The 19,842-nt window shown below is 49.6% G+C and overlaps 1 protein-coding gene across 2 annotated transcripts in view; it reads left to right on the top strand.

Annotated features, from left to right (window-relative positions):
• The first annotated feature begins 356 nt into the window (after nt 1-356).
• Nucleotides 357-19,842, top strand: part of LOC141076091 (uncharacterized) — a 53,092-nt gene continuing 33,606 nt past the window's right edge. The window contains exon 1 of one of the 2 annotated variants that reach the window (XM_073563350.1): nt 357-480. In XM_073563350.1, the coding sequence (XP_073419451.1) occupies nt 433-480 (48 nt within the window). In that variant the 5' untranslated portion in view covers nt 357-432. The other variant, XM_073563351.1, reaches the window with a different exon arrangement.

Genomic DNA, 19,842 nt, shown 5'->3' with positions numbered 1-19,842 from the left:
TGTGGCTGTCACTGCTGTAGGAGACACTGGTGATGTGGCTGTCACTGCTGTAGGTTATGGCCAGATCGGAGCATCAGGCTGACACTTTGGTTGGCAATCCTATAGGAGGCAGTGGGGCTGTGACTGTTGTGTCGTCTGTCATTTTCCGTGTTATGGGGGCACTTGTTTTCTAGACTCGGTCCCATCATACTGAGGTATACGTATAATAGAGAAAATGGACTGTGACCTATTCAAAGATGGCCGACGACTGCTCACTCTTCCTAGATACAACCTGGCAACAAGCCTGCGCATGCACGAAAGACAATGTTCGGTCGAATTTCTCGGTATAACCTTGCATAAGCTTTGGAATTATATGTGTTACGGTGGTCCCCTCTGTCACCGCCATGTTTGAGGAGATAATCCTGTCCATGTCGCCGTCCGCTGGTCTCCAACATGTCCGACGTTGCATGGATGTGGGTCCCGGAGCCTGGAGACATTAAGGTGATTGTTCTCTAGTGTTAATTGGAGCAGTCTATATTACGTTCAGAGGACAAAGCCCTAAAAATGTTGGTGCTGCAGAACTACGAGGAGGTCATGTCACATAGGAAGATAACCGAGGAGAGCAGGTAATGCCCAGTGTGCACCTGGCACTGACTGACAGCCACGGCGGTGCCCAGTTACCTGCTGGGATGGAGTAGGTGTCACTCAGCAGTCCCTTAACCCCTTCGGGACCTGATAATTTTGGGGTTTTGAACTTTCATTATTTACCTCCCCTCCAGGAACCACCGCTCTTATAGTGACATAGTTGTACGAGGCCTTGTATAAATTGTCGTTTTTAATGACCCCTGTTAATTTTACCATACAATGTACTGGAATATACGGCGATGCCAAACATATATAATAGCAGTAAAAATAAAATCAGAAATTTATGTAAAAAAAGTTTTGTGTCGCTATGTTCTGAGACCCAAAGGTGACTGAAAAACTGCAAATCTGGGGTTTTGCTTTCATTTTTCAAAGTACGTTTTAAATAAATTTATTTTATGATCGACCGGACTCTTAGAAACATGGTGACACCATATACTTTTTTAACATTTCTACTTTCTTTTTTGTGACATTTTGTGTATAGTATAAATTCCAGTGTCCATTACGCTCCGCCTGTTCTGCCAAGATGGCAATGGGAAACTTCAGCAGGCCTCCGTTTGCCATAGTAACCCATTGGTGCCCCACGATGGTGTGACTGGGGGTAGTAAGCCATACCATTGGCCATGCACATATTTTAGTGCTGCTGTCAATCATTGACTGCTGCAATAGTTAATCAGTAGCAATCATACCTAGTACTGATCGCTGCTCTGGGCAGATGTGGCTATGTGTTACTGCTGGCATCTACCCCAAGCCTGCTCCATACACACTCGCCCTGCCCGTGATAGACATGTGTATTGCAGGGGGCAAAAGGGCCATTACAAAATGATGTCAAAATTAGAGTCTTCTATAATATTGAAATAGCTACTATTATTTAGCCATTGAATTCGGCATTGATCTAGCTCCATGCTTCGCTGATTCCCTTCAGTCTTGCAGTTATGATGTCCTGTCTATCACTCACTTGACTGCTGCATGAATATTTACATACAGGCAGGGCCGGTTTTAGACAAAGTGGGGCTCTGGGCAAAAGTGTAAAGTGGGGCCCGAAATGCTCACATGTTGCATCATCACACAGAAAGATTTCTGTGGTATTTACAGGCGCTGAGTTCTGGCCGCTATATGAGCGAGAACAACAATATGAAGTCGTTCAACACTTGATTCCTGGCCTCGTTTGGGTAGATGCACACGTTCAGTAATTGGCAGCGCTTTGGACGCAGCTCATGTCCGCTGCCGGCTATTGAACGCCGGTGACTCCACATGTGATCACTGTACCGTGCGGATTCACAGCGTCCAATACACTGTACGGGTGAGATTTATCTTGTGGAGGCTCGCATCTCCGCAAGATAAATAGACATGCTATGGTCTGGAGAGACGCGCCGCATGCCTGTCTACGCTAGCGATCCACGGATGTCGGTGCATGCATAGTGGACATGGGATTTTTTGAAACCCCATCTACTATGCTGTAACATCTGGATGATGCCGGATGGAGTCTGCACAAGTCCACAGCGTCCAACTCGTAGCGTTTACTGGCCGTGTTCACCTACCTTTACTCCAACTGAGGAAGAATGATTGGTACAGATAGTTCACGATAAAGTATAATGCAGGTCCCATATAGTAAAATACACTCCCCATGGTCCTTGATAGAGTATAATGCTGCTCCCCTTAGAGTATAATGCATCCCCTTCAGAGTATAATGTAGTCCCCTCATAGAACATAAAGCAGCCCCCTCAGAATATAATCCAGCCCCCTCACACTTAGTATAATGCAGTCCCCCCACACACAACACAGTATAGTGCAGTCCCCCCACACACAACACAGTATAGTGCAGTCCCCCCACACACAACACAGTATAGTGCAGTCCCCTACACTCACAGTATAGCACAGTTCCCCCCCCACATACAGTATAGTGCAGTCCCCCCCACACAGTATAGCGCAGTCCCCCTCCCCACACACACACACATAGTAGTATAGTGCTGTCCCCCCACACACATAGTATAGTGCTGTCCCCACATACACACAGCATATTGCAGTCCCCCATACACACAGTATAGCGCAGTCCCCCACACATTGTATAGTGCAGTCCCCTACACTCACACACAGTATAGCGCAGACCCCCCCACACATACGGTATAGCGCAGTCTGTTGTGAATTCCCTTGCTCGAAGTTCTGAGCCGAAGCTCCCTCTGGTGGTTACTGAGAGTAGTGGAGCTGGCCAGGTGGATGGAAGTTCTCCACCTGATGACAATAATTGGGAACCTGGGATTACTGACTGGGAGCATATAATTGAGTTGGCTGCTCTTGGAGGTTGCTGGTGATTTCCTCCGTGTGCATTTCAAGTTCTTTTGTCCCCTGCCTGATCTGCATGTTCAGCCAAGTGATTCTTTTGCTAATCCTTTGCTTCTAATCTGGTTGTGTCTTTTTTTTGCTTTCTGTTTCGCTGCTAGGGTTCAGCATGCTCTCTGCTGGGGGCAGCTCTGGGCCCTGCTTCATATGTTGCAGCTTGTTAAGTTCCCTGTTATGTTAGTATCTTTTTGCTTTGCTGCCAGTTTATACTGATGTAGCGGGGGTGAGGTCGTGTGACCTCAGGTTTTTTGTATATCAAAAGTCTTGGATTTTTCAGGGTTTTGTGCGTGATTGCAGACAGTATCATTTCTGTCCTGTCCTGTCTAGACAGCTTGGACCCCACCATTTGCTCAGTCTGTTCTTTGCCTGTGTTTGTGTCTCATCTTGTCTCACTGACAATATATGTTTGGGGGCTGTCTAATCCTTTAGGGATCTGCTTCGGGGCAGTATAGATTTCATCCTTCTGTCTTTAGGCTTAGTTAGTCCTCCGGCTGTGACGAAGCGTCTAGGGCATCGTAGGAACGCTCCACGGCTACTGCTAGTTGTGTGGATAGGATCAGGGGTCTGCAGTTTGCTTAGTTACCAACCTCTCTGGTCTTCTGGTGGCTTAGCCTGTTCCTGCCATCCTCCTCGGTGACCCATTCATAACAGCAGTCCCACCCACTCACAGTATAGCGAGGTCCCCCCCCACACACACAGTATAGTGCAGTCCCCCCACACACAGTATAGTGCAGCAGACACACACACAGTAATGCATTCACACACAATACTTTCCTCTCGTCCTCGTTCCCTCGTTGCTCTGGCTTCTGCAGAGTGTCTCAGCGTCTCATCCGCTCCACTGCTGGCTGTTGGGGTGATGGGAGAGGGAGCGTCAGCGTAATATGATGCATTCTTCTCCATCACTACTGAAAATGTAAATGCGGGGTGGGGGCGGCGCCAGGCCCCTCTTTCTCAGGGGCCCCATAGCGGTCACTGGTTGGGGGCCCCTGGAGGAGCAGGGGCCCTAGGCAGCTTCCTGGTCTGCCTGCCCCTAATGCCACCCCTGCATACAGGCCTGGACTGGCCATCTGCCCCATCAGGCACATGCTCGTTGGCCTGCAGCACTCGCCTACATTGTGGGTCGCCAGCCCTGGGTTTTTAAATATTCTTCATTGCGATGGCGTGAGCTTATACACACAGCGTTCAGTACGCTGCAGTGGCATACGCCCTGCCAGACCAAGTTCCAGGCTGCAATAAGAAGATGTGCTTGGTGGGCAGTTCGGCTCCGTTACTAATATCATCTAGGGATGCATTCTGATGTATATACACTGGCCCCACATATCCTATGCAACTTGTACAGAACTTAATCTATGGACATAAAAAAAAAATCATATATACAGTGCCATGCGAAAGTATTCGGCTCCATGGAACTTTTCAACCTTTTCCCACATTTCATGCTTCAAACATAAAGATACCAAATGTAAATTTTTGGTGAAGAATCAACAAGTGGGACACTATTGTGAAGTTGAACAAAATTTATTGGTTATTTTAAATTTTTGTGGAAATTCAAAAACTGAAAAGTGGGGTGTGCAATATTATTCAGCCCCTTTACTTTCAGTGCAGCAAACTCACTCCAGAAGTTCATTGTCGATCTCTGAATGATCTAATGTTGTTCTAAATGACTAATTATTATTGTTTATTTATATAGCACCATTGATTCCATGGTGCTGTACATGAGAAGGGGTTACATACAAATTACAGATATCACTTACAGTAAACAAACTAACAATGACAGACTGATACTTAGGGGAGAGAGGACCCTGCCCTTTCGGGCTTACATGCTACAGGATGGTGGGGAAGGAGACAGTAGGTTGGTGGGTTGCAGCAGTTCATATGTTGGTTGAGATGGTATCACCGGTAGTGGTGAGAGAGAAGGAGGTAGCGGGGTCATTGCAGGCTGTAGGCTTTCTTGAAGAGGTGGGTTTTCAGGTTCCATCTGAAGGATCCAAATGTGGTTGATAGTCGGACTTGTTGGGGCAAAGAATTCCAGGGAATAGGGGCTATTCGGGAGAAGTCTTGGAGGCGGTTGGGTGAGGAGCGAATAAGTGTGGAGGAGAGAAGGAGGTCTTGGGAGGACCAGAGATTACGTGAGGGAAGGTATCGGGAGATTAGTTCAGAGACATATGGGAGAGACAGGTTATAGATGGCCTTGTAGGTCAGTATTAGTAATTTGAACTGGATACGCTGAGGGAATGGGAGCCAGTGAAGAGATTTGCAGAGAGGAGAAGCGGAGGAGTAGCGAGGAGAGAGATGAATTAGTTGGGCGGCAGAGTTGAGAATGGACTGGAGAGGTGTGAGGGTGTTAGCAGGGAGACCACAGAAAAGGATGTTGCAGTAGTCGAGGCGGGAGATGAGGGCATGCACAAGCATTTTAGTAGATTGAGGGTTTAGGAAAGGACGGATTCTGGAAATATTTTTGAGCTGGAGGCGACAGGAGGTAGAAAGAGCTTGGAAGAGCGGTTTGAAGGACAGGACAGAGTCAAAGGTTACTCCGAGGCAGCGGACTTCTGGTACTGGGGAAAGTGTGATGTCATTAATTGTTATAGCTAGGTCGGGTAAGGAAGATCTGTGAGATGGAGGAAAGATGATGAGTTCAGATTTGTCTACATTGAGTTTGAGGAAGCGAGAGGAGAAGAAGGAAAATATGACTGATAGACACTCTGGGATTCTGGACAGCAGAGAGGTGACGTCTGGGCCAGAGAGGTAGATCTGAGTGTCATCAGCATAAAGGTGGTAGTGGAATCCGTGGGACTTTGAGTTGCCCCAGACCAAGTGTATAGATTGAGAAGGGTAGGGGTCCTAAAACAGAGCCTTGGGGGACTCCAACAGAGAGAGGGTGGGATGAGGAGGTGGTGTGGGAGTGAGAGATGCTGAATGTGCGGTTGGAAAGGTATGAGGAGATCCAGGATAGGGCAAGGCCTTTGATGCCGAAGGAGGAGAGGATCTGTAGTAGGAGGCAGTGGTCAACTGTGTCAAATGCAGAGGACAGGTCTAGAAGCAGGAGTATAGAGTATTGTCCATTTGATTTGGCTGTAAGTAGGTCGTTAGTAATTTTGGTCAGGGCTGTCTCAGTGGAGTGATGGGGCGGAAACCAGATTGTAGATTGTCAAAGAGCAAGTTAGATGATGGGTGGGAGGAAAGTTCAGCGTGGACGTGCTGTTCCAGGAGTTTGGAAGCAATGATATTGAGCGATAGCTGGACATAGCGGTTGGGTCGAGGGTTGGCTTTTTAAGGATAGGCGTGATTGTGGCATGCTTGAAAGCAGAAGGGAAGGTACCGGACGTTAGTGATAGGTTGAAGAGGTGGGTTAGGGATGGGATAAGTGTGGTGGTGAGGTTGGATAGGAGATGGGATGGGATGGGGTCAAGTGCACAGGTTGTGAGGTGCGATTTGGAGAAGAGACGATTAAGCTCCCCTTCAGTGATGTTGGAGAGTGAGGTTATGGGGTTTGGGCATTGGTCTGGTATACAAAGGGGTTGTGGTGGTTGAGTGATGAAGACTTGCCTTGTTTGGTCAATCTTGTTTTTGAAGTGTGTGGCAAAGTCCTCGGCAGAGATGAGTAAAGTTGGAGGAGGCAGTGGTGGGCGGAGGAGGGAGTTAGAAGTTTTGAATAAGGCTGAGTTCACACGTGGCGTTTTTTTCGCGTTTCCGCGGCGGTTTTAACCGAGCGATTTTGCCGCGAAAACGCGAAAAATAAGCATCCCATGCATTCCTATGGGATTCCGCAATGCTGTACTAATGCTGCGGTTTTTACCGCGGCGGAATCGCTTTGCGGTAAAAACCGCAGCATGCTCATTAATTTGCGGAATCGCGGCGATCCCGCACCCATAGGAATGCATTGTTCCGCTTACTTTCCGCATGTGGCTGTGCCCACCATGCGGAAAGTAAGCAGAACATTTGCGGATGGTACCCACGGTCCGGAGGAGAGGAGACTGTCCTCCGGGCTTTGGGTACCATATCCCTGCAAAAAATAGAATTTAAAAATAAAAAATATTGTTATTCTCACCCTCCGACGTCCCGCGCAGTCTTCCTGCTTCTCTTCACGCTCTCGTTCCCAGTAGTCCTTTGCGAAAATGCCCGCGATGGCGTCCATTCTCGCGGGATCGCGAAGTCTCGCGGTCATCGCGAATTACCGCGAGACGTCGCGATCCCGCGAGAACTGACGTCATCGCGGGCATTTTCGCAAAGGATTACTGGGAACGGATGCGCGGGACGCCGGAGGGTGAGAATAACACTATTTTTTTTTTTTTTTTTTTTACATTCTATCTTTTACTATTGACGCCGCATAGGCGGCCTCAGTAGTAAAAAGTTGGTCACACTTGTCAAACACTATGTTTGACGAGTGTGACCAACCTGTCAATCAGTTCTCCAAGCGATGCTACAGATCGCTTGGAGAACGCTAGCATTCTGCAAGCTAAATACGCTTGCAAAATGCTAGTTTTTCCGCGGGAAAATCGCGGGAATTTAAAATGCAATTTTCCCGCGGACTGGAATTCCGGAATTCTCACGGTAATTTCCGCGAGAGTTCCGGTACGTGTGCACTTAGCCTAACTGTTTTGGGTTGTAAGATAGGGAAGATACGAGGGTTGTGAAGTAGGCCTGTTTAGCAGAGGTGAGGTCAGATTTGAAATCGAGTGTTTGAATGTGGTGAAGTCATCTTGCGAATTTGTTTTCTTCCAGCACCGCTCTGCAATCCTGGACACTTGCCGGAGCTTTTTAGTGGTGTTATTGTGCCAGGGTTGTCTGTTGATACGTCGCATTCTGCCATGAACGAGAGGGGCAACCGTGTCACTAGCTGATGCGAGAGTGGCATTGTAGAAAGCAGTGGCACCGTCTGTGTCATGGAGTGAGGATATGGATGCCAGTGGTAGAATAGAGTCAGAGAGCGCGTGGGTGTCTAGGTGTGCAAGGTTTCTGCGGGGGTGTGTGTGTTGCTGGACATGGGTGCCAGGTGAGGAGAACAGGGATGAGAAAGTGATTACGCTCCTGCAGAGTCTAGCGCAGATATGAATAAGGTTTTTGGAGTTCATAGCAGATGAACCCCGGTCACCTTACTGATGTCTCCACTCCCATGGTGAGAATTTTATTCAAGAGACAGCATCACATAGGGATTATCTGTGGAAAGTTGAGGAATATGGTGTTTTATTTGTTATCTATATATATAATTGCCTTAAATTGTCTGTCATCCACTTCCGTCTGGATGTCCCCGAATCCCACAATCCACCGCGCCGACCGGAAGTACGCCGACAGCCATATTGAAATACCCCAGTGATGGGTGTTCCAATATGGCGCCCGCTGGTGGTACCAGGACCACCAGTGGGACACCGACGGGACCCCCCGCCGCCGGACTCCCCCCTGCTGCTGTCTTCCCACCCACCTCCGTCACAGCCGGCAGGAAAGACCGGGCCGCCAGCCGGCAGGAAAGGCCCCCCCCCACCGCTGGACCTGCCACCGCTGAACCCCCCACCGCCTCCTGTACTCACATACACACGTATTCACATACACACACACACACACACGTATTCAGATACACACACGTACTCACATACCCACACATGTCAAGGGAGTTTCAGTCTTCCAATTAGAAATCGTCCAGACCTGAATAGGTAAGATGCTTCTTTATTGGACATGCCGGCATGGAGAGAGAATGACGGCTGTTGTGAGTTCATTTTCCCCTTCACTACTGAGGCCCGAGGAACTCCCTCTTCTGGTAAAGAAAGGTAGTGAGCCTGATTATCAAACACCTGAGGCTGATGATGATGACTGGCTGAGTGGAGTTACTGACTGGATATAAGGCTGCCGACGCCCTTCTGCCCTGCGGGTGATTTCTCTGTGGGATCCTTGGAGACCAGTCTGAATTCCTGCTCCTCTAAAGCTAAGTTTGCTGCTCGGCTTTTTGCATTGGTGCTTTGACTTTGTTTTGCTTTGTTTTTCTGGATTTCTGCCATTCCCTGCTGGGGTGTGCTGAATTCCTTTAGCTCTGTCTTCTGAAAATACCTGAGTGCTGATTTAGTTTTTGAAGCCTAGCTGCTTCAGGGCCTTTTTCATATCAGCTTGTTGGCTTATGTCTTTGATAGGGGTTTGGCAGATTGCAGACTGCAGCCTTCCTGTCCTTTCCTATCTAGGTAGTTTTGGGCCCCGTCTTTGCTCAGTCTATCTTTCTGTCTGTGATAGTGTTTTCATCTTGCTTCACCGTCATTATATGTTGGGGCTGCCTATTGCTTTGGGGTCTGATCTGGGGCAGTTTAGATTTCCACTTTCTTTCTTTAGGCCTATTTAATTCTCCGGCTGTGATCGTGGGGTCTAGGGCATCGTAGGAACCCCCCACGGCTACTGCTAGTTGTGTTGATAGGTTCAGGGGTCTGCAATCTGATAGTTGCCAACTTCTCTGGTTTTCTGGACTTAGCTTGTATTTCTGTTTTTGCCTCCTACGGTGACTCAATGATAACAGAATCACCCGCCATACCGCAGATCCTAGGGTACTCAATAGCAGGAAAGAATTGTAAAAAAAAAAAAGTGTGTATATTTTTTCCTCTATATCTCTGAGGCCGTAGGGGGAATTTTTTTTTCTCTCAATGGAGATAAAGCAATTGTCTGATCGTGTGGAGCAGCTCGCTGCGGAAGTGCGGGGAATTTCCGCCTACCTTGCTCATTCACATGCTGCTGAACCAAAGATTCCTACACCTGATGTATTTTTTGGGGATCGGTCTAAATTTTTGAATTTCAAAAATAATTGTAAATTATTTTTTGCCTTGAACCCTAACTCGTCAGGGAGCTCCGCACAGCAGGTTAAAATTGTCAATCCCCAGGATTGGGCGTTTTCTTTGAAACCAGATGATCCTATTTTGACTAATGTGAACGCATTTTTTCAGGCCTTGGGGTTGTTGTATGATGAACCTAATGCCATTGATCAGGCTGAAAAGACCCTGCTGGCATTGAGCCAGGGTCGTGATTCTGCAGAATTGTACTGTCAAAAATTCCGAAAGTGGGCAGTACTTACTACCTGGAATGATAATGCCTTGGCTGCTCTCTTTCGGAAGGGGTTGTCAGAAGCCGTAAAAGATACTATGGTGGGATTTCCTGTTCCCTCTGGTCTTGACGATTCTATGTCATTAGCCATTCAGGTTGATCGGCGTTTGCGCGAACGCAAAGCTGCACGAGAGGTGTTGCCACCTGTTAAACAAATGTCTGAACCTATGCAATGTGATAGAGTTTTTTCCAGAGAGCAGCGTCAGGAGTTCAGAAGGCGTAATAAGTTGTGTTTTTTCTGTGGAGATGCCTCGCATATTATTTCTGTCTGTCCTAAACGAGAGAAACGCTTTGCACACACGTTTTCTGTTGGGGGTGTTCAACCTAAGTTTCTTCTGGCTATTACTCTGATCTGCTCCCTGTCCACATTTTCCGCCAAGGCTTTTGTGGATTCGGGAGCAGCCCTAAACCTAATGGACTTGGATTTTGCTAAACATTGTGGATTTCCAATGACACCTCTGCAGACGCCTATCCCTTTGAGGGGGATTGATGCTACTCCTTTGGCTAAAAATAAACCTCAGTTTTGGACCCAGGTGGTAATGCGGGTCGCCCCAGACCATCAAGAAAATTGCAGATTTTTGGTGTTGCATAATCTGCATGATACTATTGTTCTGGAGTTTCCCTGGTTACAAATTCATAATCCAGTTTTGGATTGGAAATCTGTGTCTGTGTAGAGTTGGGGTTGTCGGTGTGCCTTTAGTGAGGCTCCGGTGTTTTCCACCTCTCCTCAGTCGCATGATGTTCCTGATTATTTGGCGGACTTGTATGATGTATTTAGTGAGAATGAGTCTGCGTCTCTGCCTCCTCATAGGAGTTATGACTGTGCAATTGAACTGAGCCCGGGGTGTAAATTTCCCAAGGGTCGGCTCTTCAATTTATCTGTACCCGAGCACGAGGCTATGCGATCCTATATTAAGGAGGCGTTGGAGAAGGGTCATATTAGACCATCCTCGTCACCCTTAGGTGCCGTTTTTTTTTTTGTAGCCAAAAAGGATGGATCATTAAGACCTTGTATTGATTATCGTGCTCTCAACAAAATTACTGTTAAATATCAGTATCCGTTACCCCTGATTTCTGATCTATTCTCCAGAGTTAAAGGTGCTTGCTGGTTTACCAAGCTTGACCTCAGGGGGGCGTATAATCTTATTCGCATTAAACATGGGGATGAATGGAAGACGGCGTTTAATACTCCGGAGGGACATTTTGAGTACCTGGTGATGCCTTTTGGGCTCACTAATGCCCCTTCTGTCTTCCAGTGCTTCATGAACGATATTTTCCGAGATTTTGTCAATAAATTTTTGATTATCTATCTGGATGATATTTTGATCTTCTCCAAGGATTGGGATTCTCATGTGGAACATATTCGGACTGTGTTCCGGATCTTGAGGGAGAATTCCCTGTATGTCAAAGGATCTAAATGCCTTTTTGGAGTACAGAGGATTTCTTTTTTGGGATTTATTTTGTCCCCGTCAACTATTGAAATGGACCCGGCCAAGGTACAGGCCATTTACGATTGGGTTCAGCCCACTTCTTTGAAGGCCCTCCAGAGGTTTTTGGGTTTTGCTAATTTTTATCGGAAATTTATAGCAAAATTTTCTAGTATTGCCAAGCCATTGACTGATTTGACTAAGAAGGGTGCTGATGTGTTAAATTGGTCTCCGGAGGCTGTTTCTTCCTTTCAGGAGCTGAAGCGAAGATTCACCTCCGCCCCGGTTTTGCGGCAACCTGATGTCTCACTTCCATTCCAGGTAGAGGTGGATGCTTCTGAGATTGGTGCAGGAGCTGTTTTGTCCCAAAAGGATCCTGTAACATCTAAAATGAATCCCTGTGCTTTCTTTTCCCGAAAGTTCTCTCTATCAGAACGTAACTATGATGTGGGGAATAGGGAACTGTTGACCATGAAATGGGCATTTGAGGAGTGGAGACATTGGTTGGAGGGAGCTAAGCATCAAGTCGTGGTCCTCACTGACCACAAGAATTTGATTTACCTAGAGTCAGCTAAGCGCTTGAACCCTAGACAGGCTAGGTGGGCCTTGTTTTTTACACGTTTTGATTTTGTGGTTTCTTTTCTTCCTGGAACGAAGAATGTCAAGGCAGACGCCCTCTCTAGGAGCTTCTTTGCTGATTTTCCTGTGGTGACCAAGCCTGCTACCATCTTAGGCGAAGGGGTAGTTCTTTCTGCCATCTCGCCCGATTTGAGACGTGCTCTGGAAGAGTTCCAGGAGGACAAACCTGAGCGTTGTCCCAGTGGAAAGTTGTATGTTCCTGACCAATGGAAGAAGAGAGTGATGTCTGAAGTTCATTGCTCTGCTTTGGCTGGTCATCCAGGTATTTTTGGTACTAGAGATCTGGTGAGTCGGTTTTTTTGGTGGCCCTCCTTGTCTCGTGATGTCAGGAATTTTGTGCAGTCCTGTGGGACTTGCTCCCGGTCTAAATCGTGTTCTCGCTCTAGTGGGCTGTTGATGCCTTTGCCGGTCCCCAGGAGGCCATGGACCCATATTTCAATGGATTTCATCTCTGATATGCCTGTCTCTCAAAGGATGACTGTTATTTGGGTGATTTGTGATAGGTTCTCTAAGATGGTTCATCTTGTACCACTCCCTAAGTTGCCGTCTTCCTCTGAGTTGGTGCCGCTGTTTTTACAACAGGTGGTTCGTTTGCACGGGATTCCTGAGAACATTGTATCTGACAGAGGATTCCAGTTTGTGTCTAGATTTTGGACAACTTTCTGTTCCAGGCTGGGAATTCAGTTGTCCTTCTCCTCTGCTTTTCACCCTCAGACCAATGGGCAGACAGAGAGAACAAACCAGACCTTGGAGTCATATTTGAGATGTTTTATTTCTGCTGATCAGGATTATTGGGTTTCATTTTTGCCCTTGGCCGAATTTGCTTTAAATAATAGAGCTAGTTCTGCCACTTTGATGTCACCTTTTTTTTGTAACTTTGGGTTTCATCCTCGATTTTCTTCAGGGCAGATGGAGCCTTCTGCCTGCCCAGGTGTTGACACTGTGGTGGAGAGAATGCACCAGATCTGGGACCAAGTGGTGGATAAGTTATCTCTCTCCCAGGAAAAGGCCCAGCGGTTTTCCAACCGACATAGGACCATTGGTCCCCAATTTAAGGTTGGTGATATGGTGTGGTTATCATCAAAAAATATTGCTATGAAGGTGGCTTCTCCTAAGTTTAAGCCTAGTTTTATTGGACCTTACAAGATTGTGGAGATTATTAATCCGGTCTCTTTTCGTTTGGCTCTTCCTGTCACATTTAAAATCCATAATGTGTTCCATAAATCTTTGTTGAAGAGGTTTGTTGAACCAGTTGTTCCTGGGGTGGCACCTCCAGACCCTGTATTGGTTGAAGGTAACATGGAATATGAGGTAGAGAAAGTACTGGATTCCCGTCTGGCTAGACGGAGACTCCAGTATTTGGTTAAGTGGTAGGGTTATGGTCAGGAGGATAATTCCTGAGTCTCTGCATCTGATATTCATGCCAAAAGATTGGTGCGTGCCTTTCATCGGGCTCACCCTGATCGCCCTGGTGGCGTAGTTGAGGGTTCGGTGACCCCTCCTCAAGGGGGAGGTACTGTTGTGAGTTCATTTTCCCCTTCATTACTGAGGCCCGAGGAACTCACTCTTCTGGTAAAGAAAGGTAGTGAGCCTGATTGTCAAACACCTGAGGCTGATAATTGTGACTGGCTGAGTGGAGTTACTGACTGGATATAAGGCTGCCGACGCCCTTCTGCCCTGCGGGTGATTTCTCTGTGGGATCCTTGGAGACCAGTCTGAATTCCTGCTCCTCTAAAGCTAAGTTTGCTGCTCGGCTTTTTGCATTGGTGCTTTGACTTTGTTTTGCTTTGTTTTTCTGGATTTCTGCCATTCCCTGCTGGGGTGTGCTGAATTCCTTTAGCTCTGTCTTCTGAAAATACCTGAGTGCTGATTTAGTTTTTGAAGCCTAGCTGCTTCAGGGCCTTTTTCATATCAGCTTGTTGGCTTATATCTTTGATAGGGTTTTTCACGGATTGCAGACAGCAGCCTTCCTGTCCTTTCCTATCTAGGTATTTTGGGCCCCGTCTTTGCTCAGTCTATCTTTCTGTCTGTGTTAGTGTTTTCATCTTGCTTCACCGTCATTATATGTTGGGGGCTGTTATGGTCGGCGGAATGCACCTAATAAAAATAATACAAGGTGCGTTCGCCGCCCTGGGTCCACCGTGCAGTAGATGACAAGACCGCTGCTGGACAATGGCAGACACTCCAATGAGTGAAGTAGTGCGCTCGGGTTAATGTCACCTGAGCAGCTAAGGCCGGCTCTGTTCACGCACAGAAAACCTTTTAACAAATAAATACTGAAACGTTGGCCTTGTTAAACGCACAAGGTAACCAGCGGGGCATCGCAACCGCGAACGCCAGAGGACTGCTAAGCGCAGCGCGGCAGAACTGCTAAGCGCAGGCGCGGCGGTAACTCACGCCGCTAGACGACGGTGCCGACAGGCGGACACCGACAGGCGCTAGTGCTAGGTGCGGTAGCACAGTGGCAAATAGTTAGCCACTACCTGGAGCTGACTATACTCACTCGGTCACCACTCGTAATATCAGAGGGTAGGGGTTTCATAATAAGTCATCCACCAGAACATGCATCCACCACCATTCACACATAGCATAGTAGGTCTACACTAGCGCATGGCCGAGCCACCATGCGGGCTTTTTATAGCCATGCGCTTCCGGGACCTTCCAGTAACCTGGGAAGAACCAATCAGATCCGACGCAGGACCTGGACATGTGACCCCCTGCTCTCCACTGAGAGGACAAGTTGCGGGCATGCCCAGTAGCACGGCACGAGGACTTAGCCTCTGGAGCGGTTCTCTGCAGAGCAGGTTGCACTACAATTGCTGCACCAGAGGTGGCAGCAACATCCAGGCTCACAGAACAAGTCTGGGCAGAATGCCTGGCTCGCCGTGATTGCTGAGCAGGAGTCCGAGCGATCGGAGTGGAATGGGGGACCACCGGATGTCTGGCTCTGGATTCCCGCTGTGCAGCGTCAGGAATCCGACGCCTAACATTACCCCCCCTCCTAAGGCCCCCTCCCCTCCGCACCTCACTGCGCTCAAAGGCCGCGATTAGAAGCGGTGTGTGGATGTTTTCCACCAGCTCCCAGGTCCGAGCCTCGGGACCGTGACCCTTCCAATCCACCAAATAGAACTTTTTGCCACGCACAAACCTGCGCCCCACGATGGCATTAACCTCAAACTCGTCAGATGACAAGTCTGACGACCCGGCCGATGACTCGGAAAACCGGGCCATGTGAACTGGTTTGAGGAGGGACACATGGAACACATCTGAAATGGCTAAATGTGGAGGAAGAGCCAGGCGGTAGACCACCGAGCTAAGTCGCTCAAGGACCTTGAATGGTCCAATATATCGCGGCGCGAACTTGGGGGACTCGACCCGTAGTTTGATATTTCGGGTGGAGAGCCACACCATGTCGCCAGGGGAGAAGCTTGGAGCGGGTCGCCGATGCGTGTCGGCGGACGCCCTCATCCTTTCCTTAGAGGCACGGATAGCATCCTGAGTGCGGTCCCAAATGTCCCGTGCCTCCACTGCCCAGTCTGCCACCCTGGAGTCAGCGGCGGACACTGGCATCGGGACAGGGACGCGAGGATGTTGGCCGTAATTTAGGAGGAAAGGCGTCTGACCCGTGGAATCAGCCACTGCATTGTTTAGGGCAAATTCAGCCCAAGGTAGCAAGGATGCCCAGTCATCCTGTCTGGCAGATACAAAATGCCGTAGGTAGGTGACCAAGGTCTGATTGGCTCTCTCAACCAAGCCGTTCGTCTCGGGATGGTAAGCGGAGGACAGATTGAGCTCGATGCTAAGTAAGCTGCAGAGCTCCCTCCAGAACCGAGACGCGAACTGGGGGCCTCGGTCACTCACGATTTTGTCCGGCATACCATGTAACCGGAATACGTGCTTTATGAACAAAGTGGCAAGACCACGAGCGGAAGGCAACCATGCGAGTGGCACCAGATGCACCATTTTGGAAAAATGGTCGGTGACCACCCAGATGACCGTACTGCCACCAGACTTGGGCAGGCCAACCACGAAGTCCATGCCAACCATCTCCCAAGGTCTATCCGCCACTGGCAGGGGATACAACAGCCCTGCCGGCCTCTGTCTAGAGGGTCTGTTCCGAGCACACGAGACGCATGCTTGCACGTATTCCTTGATATCTCGAGCCATATGTGGCCACCAGTATGACCTTGCCAGGAGTTCGGTGGTCCGTTTATTGCCAAAATGACCACCCACCCTGGAGGCATGTGCCCAGGCGAGGACCTCTGGCCATAGCTGAGGAGGCACCAAGGTCTTGCCTGGTGGCACTGACTCGAGAGCGACTGGAGCCACGGTCGTAAAACTCTCCGGCGGGAGAATTAACCGAGGCTCAGCCTCTCCTTCCTCCGCTGAAACCACCGAGCGGGAGAGAGCATCCGCACGGACGTTCTTTTCTCCTGAGAGATAGTGCAGGGTGAAGCGGAAGCGAGAAAAGAAAAGCGACCACCTAGCCTGACGGGAGTTCAGGCGCTGGGCCGTCTGCAAATAGACCAGATTTTTATGGTCTGTGTATACCTGGAAGGGAAACCGAGCCCCCTCCAGGAGATGTCTCCACTCAGAAAAGGCCAACTTCATGGCTAGTAGCTCCCTATCACCGATGGAGTAATTCTTCTCCGCCGGTGAGAAGGTCTTTGAGAAGAAGAAGCATGGATGCTTCCGACCTTGAGCGTCCTTCTGGAAAAGGACTGCTCCTGCACCGACGGAAGAGGCATCTACCTCCAGAATAAACGGTTTATTCACATCGGGACGATGTAATATGGGAGCGCCGGCAAAATGCGATTTTATAGCCGAGAAAGCCTTGGAGACCTGTTCTGACCAAGCATTGGGGTTAGCTCCTTTCTTGGTGAGAGCAACCAAAGGAGCCACCAGTGTGGAAAAATGTGGTATAAACTGGCGGTAGTAATTCACGAACCCCAAAAAGCGCTGCACCGCTTTGAGGGAATGGGGTTCCTGCCAGTCCATTACCGCTTGTAGTTTGGCAGGATCCATGGCCAGCCCCTGGGCCGAGATGATATAGCCCAGGAACGGCAAGGACTCCTGCTCAAACTGACACTTCTCCAGCTTGGCAAATAGAGAGTTCGCCCGCAGACGGTCAAAGACCCAGCAGACGTCTCTCCGGTGGGTGGCCAAATCTGGCGAAAAGATGAGTATGTCATCCAAATAGACCACCACCGATGTAGAGAGCATGTCGCGGAAGACCTCGTTGACAAAATCTTGGAAGACAGCTGGCGCATTACAAAGGCCAAAGGGCATAACCAGGTATTCATAATGGCCATCCCTGGTATTAAAAGCTGTCTTCCATTCGTCTCCTTCGCGAATGCGGATCAGGTTGTATGCCCCCCGCAGATCTAATTTTGTAAAGATCCGGGCCCCCCGCAACCTGTCAAATAACTCAGAGATCAACGGTAGAGGGTATTTGTTTTTAACCATGATAGCATTGAGACCTCTGTAGTCAATGCAGGGACGTAACTCTCCGTTCTTCTTCTGTACGAAGAAGAACCCTGCGCCAGCCGGTGACACCGACTTTCTGATAAAACCCCTAGCCAGGTTCTCCCGGATATATTGAGACATAGCCTCTGTCTCAGGGAGTGATAAAGGATACACACAGCCTCGGGGAGGTTCTGTGCCTGGCAGGAGATCAATCGGGCAATCATAGGGACGGTGCGGCGGGAGTGTCTCCGCAGACTTCTTAGAGAAGACGTCCGCGTACTGGTGGTAGGGCTTGGGGAGCGCGGAGAGATCCGCAGGCACTTCAGTGGAAGCTGCCTGAACACTGCCCCTCAGGCACCTTCCCTCACAGTCCTTGCTCCATCCCAGTATATTCCCCAAAGCCCAATCAATGTGAGGGGAATGGCAACGGAGCCAGGGAACTCCCAGAAGCACCTGGTCGATGCCAACTGGCAGAATGAGCAGGGACAGAATCTCACGATGAGAGGGTGAGATAGAGAGCCCGAGTGGAGCTGTCTGATGGGTCACCTGAGAGGGTAACGGGGCACCGTTAACCACCCTGATGGTCAGAGGCTGTGGTAATAATACCAGGGGGATAGCGTGTCTCTGGGCGAAGATAGAGGACATAAAATTCCCCTCGGCCCCAGAATCCACGGTAACCTCTGCCTCCCAAGTGGAAGACCCACTGTCTAAGATACCCCGAAATACTGGTTTGGATGAGAAGGGTTTCATATTGGACTGCCCACCACCTACGGCCACTAGTCGTGGGCGGTTTTTCGCCCGCAGAGGACACGTGCTGGCCGGGTGACCAAACTGGCGGCACTGATAACAACGTACCGAGCCTCGCATCGGCCGTGGCTTAGAGCCGGTGCGAGACACCTCCATGGGTTCGGAGGGCGAAAGCTCCCGAGCCGGACAAGTTAGCGGCTCGGAGAATGTGGGAGCCAAATTAACCCTTCGTCTGGATTGTGCACGTTCCAACCCGCGCTCCGTGAACCGGAGGTCAATGCGGGTGGAAACTGCAATCAATTCCTCCAGACTCGTGGGAACTTCTCTAGTGGCTAAAGCATCTTTCACGTGCTCAGCTAACCCACTCCAAAACACCGGAACTAATGCTTTGTCCGGCCACTCTATCTCGGAAGCCAGTGTCCGGAACCGGACCGCATAGTGGCTAACCGAGAGTGAGCCCTGTGTTAGGGATAGTAATTGGAGTGAGGTATCGTGCGTGATCCGTGGTCCCAAAAAGACCTGCTTCAGGGCCGCAAGGAACTGAGCAGGACCCTGAACCACGGGATCACCACGCTCCCACAGTGGCGTGGCCCACTGTAATGCCCGGCCAGACAGCAAGGAGACAATAAACCCCACCTTAGCCCGCTCTGTAGGGAACCGTGCAGCCAGCAACTCCAGCTGAATAGAGCACTGGCTGACGAATCCCCTACAGGTAGCGCTGTCACCCGAAAACTTGTCGGGGAGCGGGAGGCGAGAGATTGTCGGTGTGGGCGAGATTGTGGGCACACGTGTGACAGCCTCTGCGACTGTCTGGGCAGCAGCTAGTGCAGCATTCGCAGCTGAGTTGGCGCTCTCGATAGCCGCCAACCTGCTCTCCAGCTGCCGGATGTATCGCTGCAGCTGCTGCAGGTCTGCCATTACCAGCCAGACCCTGGCGCTAGTGTAATGTTATGGTCGGCGGAACGCACCTAATAAAAATAATACAAGGTGCGTTCGCTGCCCGGGGTCCACCGTGCGGTAGATGACAAGACCGCTGCTGGACAATGGCAGACATTCCAATGAGTGAAGTAGTGCGCTCGGGTTAATGTCACCCGAGCAGCTAAGGCCGGCTCTGTTCACGCACAGAAAACCTTTTAACAAATAAATACTGAAACGCTGGCCTTGTTAAACGCACAAGGTAACCAGCGGGGCATCGCAACCGCGAACACCAGAGGACTGCTAAGCGCAGCGCGGCAGAACTGCTAAGCGCAGGCGCGGCGGTAACTCACGCCGCTAGACGACGGTGCCGACAGGCGGACACCGACGGGCGCTAGTGCTAGGTGCGGTAGCACAGTGGCAAATAGTTAGCCACTACCTGGAGCTGACTATACTCACTCGGTCACCACTCGTAATATCAGAGGGTAGGGGTTTCATAATAAGTCATCCACCAGAACATGCATCCACCACCATTCACACATAGCATAGTAGGTCTACACTAGCGCATGGCCGAGCCACCATGCGGGCTTTTTATAGCCATGCGCTTCCGGGACCTTCC

This window comes from Dendrobates tinctorius, unplaced genomic scaffold (assembly GCF_039654945.1).
Source record: "Dendrobates tinctorius isolate UK_male_01 unplaced genomic scaffold, ASM3965494v1 ptg000387l, whole genome shotgun sequence".
Taxonomy (NCBI): domain Eukaryota; kingdom Metazoa; phylum Chordata; class Amphibia; order Anura; family Dendrobatidae; genus Dendrobates; species Dendrobates tinctorius.
The sequence above is the reverse complement of the archived record's forward strand: the minus strand, read 5'-3'. Positions and strand labels throughout refer to the sequence as shown.